Source organism: Arachis ipaensis, chromosome B5 (genome assembly GCF_059453495.1).
Source record: "Arachis ipaensis isolate K30076 ecotype BB chromosome B5, ASM5945349v1, whole genome shotgun sequence".
Classification (NCBI taxonomy): domain Eukaryota; kingdom Viridiplantae; phylum Streptophyta; class Magnoliopsida; order Fabales; family Fabaceae; genus Arachis; species Arachis ipaensis.
In genome coordinates this window covers 9,497,038-9,507,483 of record NC_142440.1, presented here as the reverse complement: position 1 = coordinate 9,507,483, position 10,446 = coordinate 9,497,038, and the positions used below count along the sequence as shown (strand labels likewise).

Here is a 10,446-nt window from a genome sequence, read left to right as displayed (position 1 = left end):
TTACAACAGGACTTGCAGTGCCGCCGACCATCACCGTAGTGCCCTCCCCCTCACGAATATATCCCCACCGACCACCGACGTTCCCTACCCCTCGCGAATGCAGCACCGTCAAGCACCGCCACTGTCTTCCCCTCACGAACGCCCCGCTGTTGTCCTCTCCTCGTGAACGCAGCTTCGTCGATCACCGCTACAGTCCTACCTTCCCAAACACAGCAATTCTCATGGATTATTCTTTTTACTAGTTTTGGATGTTTCTTTCTCTTAAGTTTCGATAGATATTTCATTTTCTTATGTTTTTTATGTTTTTTCTTTTTGGATTTTGGACTTTTTAAATAGTTTTAGATTTTTTTACTTAGTTTTTGCTTGTTGTTTTTTCAATATTTTTTGAATGTTTCGTTTTGTTAGGTTTTAAAATTTTTAAAATAAGAGTAAAGTATCGTTTTTATCCCAACATTTTGGGTAAATCCTATTTGTGTTCCTAACGTTTAAATCGTCTTATTTGTATCCCTAACGTTTGTAAAAGTGATTCAATGTTATCCTGCCGTCAATTACACATCATGAACGCTTTAGTTTGAGTTTTAAAAATCTCTTCTTGAAATTAGAATACAAATGTCTAGGTTAGAATCGATGATTTACTCCGAAAATAGCTCATCAAATGTTGAAACTAATTCCTACAACATTTACATAATTCACTTTTCTAGGGACATAATTGAATCTAAAAACAAATAGTGGATATAATATTAAAATCGAACACATCCAAGTGAGACCTAATTGAAAATGAATACATCCAAGTGAGAATAATTGAAAAATATAATCTGATTTGTTAGTATAATTGACAGTAGGATAACATTGAATCACTTTATAAACGTTAAGGATACAAATAGGACGATTTAAACGTTAGGGACATAAATAGGACTTACCCCAAACGTTGGGGACAAAAACAATACTTTACTCTTAAAATAATTTTAGTTATTTTTTTTGTTAGGTTTTGGATTTTTTTTGGGTACAATTTAGATGTTTTTTTAATTAAGAATTTTTATAATAATTTTAAAATTTTTAAAATGATTTTGAATTTTAAAAATAAATTTAAATATTTTTTATTTTAGATATTTCTTTTTATTTAAATTTTGAATTCCTTTCATAATAATTTAAATTCATATTTTATTCAAAAATAAAAAATAAAAAAATGGCTAATTGACTACACCTTAATAGAGAAATTCGAGAATAGATTGGATAGCTCTTAACTTTAGCTATTAACATCACAACACTCACACATCCAACATTAAAATTTTTCATCCACTCCTAATTTTAGAGGAGTCTCAAATCCAAATGCACATATTGCAAAACAAAGATCATTAATACTATTTAAAAATGTTCATAGCCATATGAAATCGAGTTTGTTCTGGTCCAGACTCGATTCTAAATATACACTAGATCTATTTTTTAGACTCTAACTGAGTCATAAACCCAATAAAATCTAAATATTTTTGAGCCACAACTATATGGGTCTAAATTGGGTGAAAATCAAGTCTTTAAAACTTTAACAATAATTTATAAAAATATTTATTTATAAAGAAACTTATTTATGATACACTTATTTATAAAGAAGAAACTTGTTACCAAAAAGTTGATATTCGTATTTGAACTTGAATTTGTCCATAAATTCTAATTTGATGCTTCTTTGAATTATTTTCTAATTCAATAAGTATGATTAAAAATAAAACAAGAAACTTATGATAAATATAACATAATATTGAAATTCATTTAAAACATATATATCTTTTTCAGTTCCCTTATGATGCACATGGGTCGAGTGAAGTTGGGTTAGTCTTGATCCAGATCCGACCTAAGATAATGGTCGAATTTATTTTTAAAACCCTTATCCGACCCTATATCCAGTAAATTATACCAAATTAGCCGGCTAAAATGTTTAGGGCCGAGCTGCGCCATGAACACCCCTACTACTACTACATGTCAAGGCCTTGTGTGCGTTGAATATATTTTTTTTTTGTCTTGAATATCCTGTTTAGATAGTGTCCATAGAAACTGCCAATAAGTCTATTGACCCAATAAAAAATTTCAGGCCCAATTCCTCACAAGGGTAACAATGACGGAAAAATTAAAACATGCGGAACAAGCTTAAACCCTAGCTCTTGTTAATTCGATTCCACAGGAGAGAGAGAGAGAGAGAGAGAGAGAGAGAGAGAAGAGATTCAAACTCGAAATTGCATCAATATTCAATAATGTTTGACAGAGAAGATAGTGATTCCGACGCCCCTGAGGAATTCACAGCTCTGCAGGTCTTTCCTTATTTCACCCTGTTTTTCTCTCCGTTCAATTCATCAAAATTAAAATCCTTTTTTGTTATTGGATAAGTAGTTTGTGCTTAATCGAAGCTTGCGCTTCACAGGGTATACAACAAGACGAGGAGATTCGCAAAATTCAAAAAGAAAGTAAAGCTAGGTATGAAACGCTTTACTGCTTTGTTATTTTCTATGCTTACCTAAATTTCAGTTTCAGTTGTTTCCCTCCCAAGTGAAACTAGAAATTATTTATTTATTTATTTGGTTAAATCCACAAACTATGTTCGGTTGAAATATGCGAGGCTTCAGACGATTTTATTCAAAAATAAATCTCTTTGTAAATTCTACATATCTGGTATGTTAAGTGTATGCATAAAGTGATAAAACTATGAAGGCATTCGGACTAACATTATTTTTATGATGAGAACTTACAAATTCATGAGATATGATTGTGTGTTATTCAGCTTTGTTCAAGTTACTTTCCAGGATTTATTATTGGAGTCATAAAAAATTTGTCAACTTAAGCGGTTGTGAATGTTGTCTAACATGACTTTGCTCAATAGGGTTGCTCGCGAAGGGAAAGAACGTAGGAGGAAATGGGCTGAGAAATTAACACCTCGACAATCCAAAGAAAGTAAGGATGCTGCTCAAGGTGAAGAAGATGATGTATCAGGTTCTGAGCCTCAGCATAATTCAAATCCAGCTTCAGGGTTTCTTCCAGATGACATAGTGAAAATGCTGGCAGCTCGTGAGAAGTATGTGTCACCTCTCTTTCTCTCTTGTGCAATGTTAATGTGCATAATGGTTTAGATATGTATGTAAGAGTGCATAATTCATTTGCAGACAAGTTTTCTTGCCTGACTCTGATGAGGAGAAGGAGAAGGAGAAGGCTAAAACAAAGCTTGCCACTTCAAAGAAGAGGAAATCAAAGAACTCAGGGTGAGGGGGATTTCATCCTTTATTTATTTCTAAGAGCAATTAATGTATTAATCATGTTGCTTGTTAATTTCTAATATTATCTATTCTGATAATGGTTTGCAGTTTGGAACCTGTTATTTTGAGCGAACTAGGCCCTCCTCAATGTTTACAGGGTGCCTTAGAGTTCTTGAAAAAAAGAAAAATGTCAGTCCAGAGATCGTCCTCTTCATTGAACAATTCCAACAGAGCATTTCGGCTCCTTTCTAAGTCTGGTGTGATATTACAGAAGTGAGCATTTTTTTGCTTCTTTTCTATTGCCAATAGGTGCAAGCGTTTCATCTTTGATATTATTGATTTTTGTACTGGGAGAATTGTACTAAAATAGGATATCCAAGATATATTTATAGTTATTTATCCAGAGTGTTTTTTGCTCTAAGGAAAAGGCTTCCCAAACCTTGAGATACATTGAGATGAAGGAATAACTATGAAAGAATTTCCCGTTTAGAACACAGCCCAAAGACATTTGAATGCAAAATAACAAAATACAACTTCAGTTCTGCTAATGAAAATCTAGTGCTACAATTTTGGTACTCGACCGCAAATGCAACCTTAACGTTAGCAGCCCACAATTAATCAATAATTCACTAGTCTTATGTCTAATATCGGGATGTATAGTATACACTTGTTCGTTGGTAGCTTAAGGTCAAGGTGCAGAGAAAGAGTCTTCTTGCTGGAGCCACCTCTGCTCCGTGGCCGTATTGCCTTCGGAGCTGCTGGTAAAACCTTCAACAGTGCTTTTGATTTTGTTAAGCAGCTTTCGCTGACGGATGCGCTGAAGAACAGCTTGTTTGCTCAGGCTTTGAGATGAGGCCTTGGATGACAAAGATGACTTCAACTGGAGCTCGGATGAGATTTTGTCCACTATTGCAGAGTCCTTGCCCTCTAAGTGTTCTTCAAGACTTGATTTCTCAGTCTCTGAGAAAGTAGATTCACCTCTGGAAATAATGAAAGCCATTTTCTCTGTTTTCTGCTCAAGAAGAGTTGAAATGACAGAGCAAGCTCAAATATTTTATAGAAAGTAGTTCTATGCCATAGATATAAATGCATTTGAGCTCCGCTGTTTTAATTTTACTACTATAGGATAGCTAGTGGTTTTCGCTTAAGGGGATCGATTATTTATTTCTTCAAGGCCAAAGCCCGTTGTTTTTTCTCAAAAGGGGATGCAGTGCAAACGAAAGTGTGGTGGTAGGGACAAAAGAGTGCGTGGAAACTTGCGAATGCATCGTGATTCAATACATTATCATGAAACCACCAATGAATTCGGTTGGCTGTACAGTGTGATGTCAAACGATAGAAATTAGAGAGAAAGGAAGGAAACTTTAATTAACTTGAAGAATTTCAAATGTTTTTAGAATTTCGATTTTAAAATTAGTTGAATTTCGTTATTATAGGATATTTGAAAATTTTTCTAACAGTATACTAGTATACTGCAAACAAAAGAAGATTAGTAAACAGGAAATAAAAGGAGTCACTTAGATAAAGGTGTTAAAATTGTTTTTTTTTTTAAATTAGATCAAAAAAATTAGTTTAGTCAAAAAATCAATAAATTAAATTGAGTTGATATAAATTAATATTTTAACACTATGACAGTAGAAAAGAAAAGAGTTAGAATTTAAAATTTTCAAAATTAATATATATATTAAGAGTATTTTAGTAATTTTCTATAATAGGGGCGTACTGCACCTAAGAATCTCGACCACATCTAAGATATACCTCGACGCAACGGTCGCTTTTCAAAATCGTCCACATACTCGAATCGCGGAACCAATATGCATGCCAGCATATCCAGTTAATCCACTCACCAAAATCTCGGATCACACTGACCGATCAGACTACACGCTGAGCCTATAAATCCGAAGAAGAGAATTGAACAAGGCACGTCGAAGGAAATACCTCCACTCAATAAGGCTATTCAGTCCGCCCTAAGCTGCTTATTCCCAACCTCATATATTCGATCTCAGTTATATTTTATTCTGCTATTGACTTGAGCGTCGGAGTCCTTTTTGCAGGTACCACGCTCGGGTTCGAGTTCACAAGGATAACGTCGGCCCAGGCTAACGTCGGCTCAGGAGTACTCACTGGACACCCAGACCGACGTATAGATCAAGCGCAGTATCCTTGCCAGAACATTTGGCGCCCACCGTGGGGCCGGGCGTTAATTCCCCCCTGAGGATATATCTATTTTTAGCTTACCCATATCTGCTACACATTTCTCTTTCTTCGCAGGAAAAGGACGATGACGGATCATTCCGAAACTCATCATTCTCCCCGAGCTAACACCGTTCTCATTGCCGCGAATGCCGCGCTACTAGCAGAAAATCAACGGATGACCGAACTATTGGCGGCAATACAAAACAACGGAGATAAGAAGGAGCATAGTAAAAAGACAAATCCCGAGCAGAACGAAGAGCATCAGTCAGAATCCAATGCTAAAACAGCAGAAACTCCCCCCAAATATGGGAGGAGACGAGCTAATCCATTTTTCGAAGAGATAATGAGCTACAAAATGCCTCTGAATTTCACACTCTCGATAACCCTGGCACCGTACAAAGGCATCGGGGATCCAAAAGTTCACGTCACCAAGTTCGAATCCATGATGTTCCTCAACAGTGATTGCGACCCCATTCTGTGCCGCTCTTTTCCTACTTTCCTGGATGGAGCTGCTTTGCTATGGTTTTCTAACTTGCCCGCAGGATCCATAACTAGCTTTGACGAATTCGCCAAGATGTTCATCAATCATTTCGCAGCATAAAAAATATATGTCAGAGACTCGGACTATCTCAGCACAATCAAGCAAGGCCCGCATGAAAGTCTCAAGGAATACATGACGCGTTTCACCACGGCGGCCATGGAAATCCCCGACTTAAACCCAGAAGTGCAACTGCATGCCATCAAAAGTGGGCTCCGACCAGGGAAGTTCCAAGAAGCCATAATTGTGGCCAAACCAAAGACGCTAGAAGAATTCCGAGACAAAGCCACGGGACAAATTGAAATAGAAGAACTGCGTGAAACACGAAGGAACGAAAGGCCACCTTCGCGAAAAGACGAGGACAAGTCAAACAGGTCCAATGCCAAAGACCATAGAAAATCTTTTAAACTAACCCCAATATTTGATTCATATACTAGGTTTAACACAAGGAGGGAGGACATCATAAAGGACATACTGCACAACAGACTGACAAAACTGCCAGTCAAGGCCGGAACGTACCAGGATCAGAAGTATGTAGACAAAGGGAAGCATTGCGCCTTCCACCAGAAATTCGGTCACACCACCGACGAGTGTGTAGCTGCTAAGGATTTGCTGGAGAGACTGGCAAGACATGGGTTATTATCGGCTCCAGGAGTCAGAAGGACGCAGATACAAGTAACCGAAGTATAAGTCAGAACGCAGAGACAAAGGATCGTGGCGAGACCCAGTCGAAACCCCAACTACCAAAGGAATCATAAACTGCATCTCAGGGGATTTCGCAGGAGGAGGAATAACGAACACAGCAAGGAAGCAAAGTTACAGAGCCATGATGACGATGGAGGGAATTCAACAAGACTCCTCAGCACCAACCTCCTCGGCCGCCATCAACTTCGGTGCTTCTGATTTCAAATCAAGAACTCCAAACCTAGACGACCCAGTCGTGATTTCAGTGAGCATGAGACCATTGACCGTGAAAAAGGTGCTGCTCGACCCAGGAAGTAGCGCTGATGTCTTGTTCTACTCCACATTCAAAAAGATGCAATTGAGCGACAATTCATTACAACCATCAGGAGGAGAGCTGGCAAGTTTTTCGGGCGAAAGAGTCCCCATATCAGGTTACATCTAGTTGAGAACAACATTAGGAGAACCTCCAAACTCCAAGACCCTGGACATTCAATTTCTAGTGGTTGACTGCGCCAACCCTTACAACATCATCTTAGGTCGCCCATCCCTATATTCTTTCGGAGCCATCGTCTCCACCATCCACCTGTGCGTCAAATTTCCTTTGCAGGACAACACAATATCGATTGTTCACGCCGATCACAAAGAGGCCAGAAAATGTTACAATGCGAGTTTGCTGAAGACCGCAAAAGAACCCATCCCGGGAATTAACTCGGTGTATAACTCGGAACATATCCTGCGACTAACTGACATGGATCCAAGAGATGACCATGGCCGCCGTCTCCGACGGATGATCTGGAAAAGGTAGAATTACATACAGATAATTAATATACTAACATTGGATCAGCTTTTTCTGCAGGAAGAAAGCAACATTTGAAGAACATCTTGAAAGATAATGCTGACCTATTTGTTTGGACACCGGCCGACATGCCCACAAACTTTATCTGCCACAAGCTGGCAGTTAACCCGAATGCCCGATCTATACATAAAAAAAAAAACAAAATTTGGGAGCCGAAAGAAGAAGTGCAGCAGCAATAGAAACACAAAAACTTCTCGATGCATGTTTCATCAGAGAAGTCCGATTCTTCTCATGGTTGGCCAACGTGGTTATGGTCAGAAAGAGCACAGGAAGCTGGCGAATGTGTGAAGATTTCACATATCTGAATAAGGCCTGCCCAAAGGACTCATATCCACTGCCGAACATCGACAGACTTGTAGATGATACCTTAGGTTACAAAGTGCTAAGCTTTATGGATGGATATTCGGAATACAATCAGATCCAAGTGCACCCGAACGACGAGGATAAGACAACGTTCATAACCGATCAAGGTAACTTCTGTTATAAAGTAATGCCCTTCGGACTAAAAAATGCAGGTGCCACTTATCAGAGACTAATGGACAAAGTATTCAAATACCAAATCAAAAAAAGCATTGAGATATACGTCGATGACATGGTCGTCAAATCCAGCTCTGAAGAACAACACGAGGCTGATCTAAAAGAAGTTTTCCAACAGCTACGAACACATAACATGAGGCTGAATCCCGAAAATGCGCGTTTGGAGTAAAACAAGGAAAGTTCCTCGGTTTTCTGTTAACAAACCGAGGTATAAAAGCTAGTCCAGACAAGTGCCAAGCCATATTAAACATGCAATCGCCAACAACAATCAAAGAAGTGCAACGATTGACAGGGCGCCTAGCCGCCTTATCAAGATTCTTACCAGCTGCAGCAACAAGATCTTATCATTTCTTCAAAACCATAAAAAGATCAGAGAAGTTCACATGGACGACTGACTGCGAAAAAGCATTTTCCGAGTTCAAGCAAATACTAGCATCGCCGCCTATATTACAGAAACCAGAGCAAGGTAAACCACTACTACTGTTCCTCTCAATTTCAGCTAACACTATAAGTTCTGTGCTCGTAACAGAAACAGAGAACGAGCAACACCCAGTTTACTTCGTAAGCAGAGTCCTACAGGACGCCGAGCTAAGATATCCAACAATAAAGAAGCTAGCATTTGGTTTGGTGGTTACGGCTCGGCGCCTGAGACATTATTTCCAGACGCACCCGATCATAGTACGCACGGGACACCCCATGCGACAAATACTCTCAAAACCCGACTTAGCAGGATGAATGACAAAATGGGCGATTGAGCTCTCTGAATTCGACATATCATATCAGTCAAGAGGATCACCTAAAGCTCAGGCACTAGCCGACTTTGTGGCCTAATTCGCGTACAAAGACGAACAGAACAAAAAGGGGGAATTGTATGTAGATGGAGCGTCAAATGAAAACAGGTGCGGAGCAGGGATCCTCCTAAAGGATGATGAAGGGGTCCAGGCCGAGCGATCGATTAAATTCCTCTTCCAAGCAACAAACAATCAAGCTGAATATGAAGCTTTACTGGCAGGATTACGATTGGCTAAGGAAGTAGGAATCTCTTTTCTAACAGTACACTGTGACTCACTACTCGTGGTGCAACAGGTAAGTGGCCAATTTCAGGTACGAGATACACTCTTAGAAAGATATTTAAACTCGGTCAAAATCCTAATAAAGTCTTTTCAAAAATTTGAAATACTACACATACCTAGAGATCAAAATTATAGAGCCGATATTTTATCGAAACTAGCCACGCATAGATTGACCGAACAAACGGAAAATCTCCACCATATTACACTAACAGAGGCTAGTTTAGATACAAAATCTGTCCTTAGCATATCACAGGAGGAAGAAGACTGGAGAAATATATTTATCAACTACATGAGAAACGGAGAGATACCAGAAGGTGAGACACCGAGGTCGTTCAGATACAAAGCAGCTCAGTATACTCTACTGGAGGCCGAACTATATAAACGAGGGATTTCCATACCCCTTCTGAAGTGTCTCGGGCCAGCAGAAGCAGAAACTTCCTTGAACGAATTACACGGCGGAATCTGCGAAAATCATACTGGAAGTAGGAGCCTAGTCACAAGAACCCTACGAGCCGGCTATTACTGGCCAACAATGAAAAAAGATTGCAACAACAAGGTACAATGTTGTGATGCATGCCAAAGGTGCGCACCACTCATCCACAACCCAACCGAACTCCTGCATACATCAAACATCAGCTGGCCATTTCATAAGTGGGGGATGGATATACTCGGCCCATTCCCTATCTCGACGGGGCAGGTAAAATTTTTACTTGTAGCCATCGATTACTTCACAAAGTGGGTAGAGGCGCAGCCCTTCGCAAAAATCACAGCCGAAAAGGTACAGAATTTCATATGGAAGTCAATAATATGCAGATTTAGTTTACCTAGGGAAATCATGTCTGATAATGGCAGGCAGTTCACAAATAGGAAAATTGCATCATATCTTACAGATATACATATTAAACATCATTTTTCCTCTGTCGAGCACCCACAAACCAACGGGCTCGCAGAAGCTGCTAACAAAGTTATCTTGCAGGCATTAAAAAAGAAATTAACAGATGCTAAGGGCGATGAGCTGAGTTCATACCAGAAGTAGTACGGAGCTATAACACAACACCACACACAACAACGAATGTAAGCCCATTCCGACTAGTGTACGGCGCATAATCTATGATACCAGTCGAAATCAGCCAAGGATCCAGCAGAACCAAATACTTCAACGAACAAGACAACTCGACAGATAGAGCAACCGAGATCGACCTAATCGATGAAGAACGCAACTTAGCTAAACTATGGCAGCAAGCAATGCAAACGATGATAAGGAAACAATATAACAAAAGAGTAAGGCCGAGAACACTACAAGAAGGAGACCTAGTCATGCGACGA

The 10,446-nt window shown here is 39.2% G+C and overlaps 3 protein-coding genes across 3 annotated transcripts; 2 read left to right on the top strand and 1 right to left on the bottom strand.

Moving 5' to 3' along the window:
• The first annotated feature begins 2,141 nt into the window (after positions 1-2,141).
• Positions 2,142-3,723, top strand: LOC107642813 (uncharacterized). Its single transcript, XM_016346288.3, has 5 exons — positions 2,142-2,300; positions 2,411-2,463; positions 2,867-3,058; positions 3,147-3,242; positions 3,345-3,723. The coding sequence occupies exons 1-5, from the start codon at positions 2,244-2,246 to the stop codon at positions 3,511-3,513; spliced, it is 567 nt and encodes a 188-aa protein (XP_016201774.1). The 5' UTR covers positions 2,142-2,243; the 3' UTR covers positions 3,514-3,723.
• A 20-nt stretch (positions 3,724-3,743) lies between these two features.
• LOC107642814 (uncharacterized) lies at positions 3,744-4,373 on the bottom strand. Its single transcript, XM_016346289.3, has one exon. It carries the CDS (start codon positions 4,234-4,236, stop codon positions 3,925-3,927), a length of 312 nt encoding a protein of 103 aa, XP_016201775.1. The 5' UTR covers positions 4,237-4,373; the 3' UTR covers positions 3,744-3,924.
• A 2,432-nt stretch (positions 4,374-6,805) lies between these two features.
• Positions 6,806-8,216, top strand: LOC148563337 (uncharacterized). Its single transcript, XM_088486744.1, has 4 exons — positions 6,806-7,085; positions 7,191-7,455; positions 7,724-7,980; positions 8,026-8,216. Exons 1-4 carry the CDS (start codon positions 6,806-6,808, stop codon positions 8,214-8,216), a joined length of 993 nt encoding a protein of 330 aa, XP_088342870.1.
• Positions 8,217-10,446: the final 2,230 nt, after the last annotated feature.

What these genes read in the sequence shown, in the direction of transcription:
- LOC107642813 (XM_016346288.3), top strand. Translation starts at nt 2,244, where the DNA reads ATGTTTGACAGAGAAGATAGTGATTCCGACGCCCCTGAGGAATTCACA. An exon ending in AGGAATTCACAGCTCTGCAG is followed by an intron (nt 2,301 to 2,410) that starts GTCTTTCCTTAT and finishes TGCGCTTCACAG; the next exon opens with GGTATACAACAAGACGAGGA. An exon ending in CAAAAAGAAAGTAAAGCTAG is followed by an intron (nt 2,464 to 2,866) that starts GTATGAAACGCT and finishes TTTGCTCAATAG; the next exon opens with GGTTGCTCGCGAAGGGAAAG.
- LOC107642814 (XM_016346289.3), bottom strand. Translation starts at nt 4,236, where the DNA reads ATGGCTTTCATTATTTCCAGAGGTGAATCTACTTTCTCAGAGACTGAG.
- LOC148563337 (XM_088486744.1), top strand. Translation starts at nt 6,806, where the DNA reads ATGGAGGGAATTCAACAAGACTCCTCAGCACCAACCTCCTCGGCCGCC. An exon ending in CGAAAGAGTCCCCATATCAG is followed by an intron (nt 7,086 to 7,190) that starts GTTACATCTAGT and finishes ACATCATCTTAG; the next exon opens with GTCGCCCATCCCTATATTCT. An exon ending in CGACGGATGATCTGGAAAAG is followed by an intron (nt 7,456 to 7,723) that starts GTAGAATTACAT and finishes ATGTTTCATCAG; the next exon opens with AGAAGTCCGATTCTTCTCAT.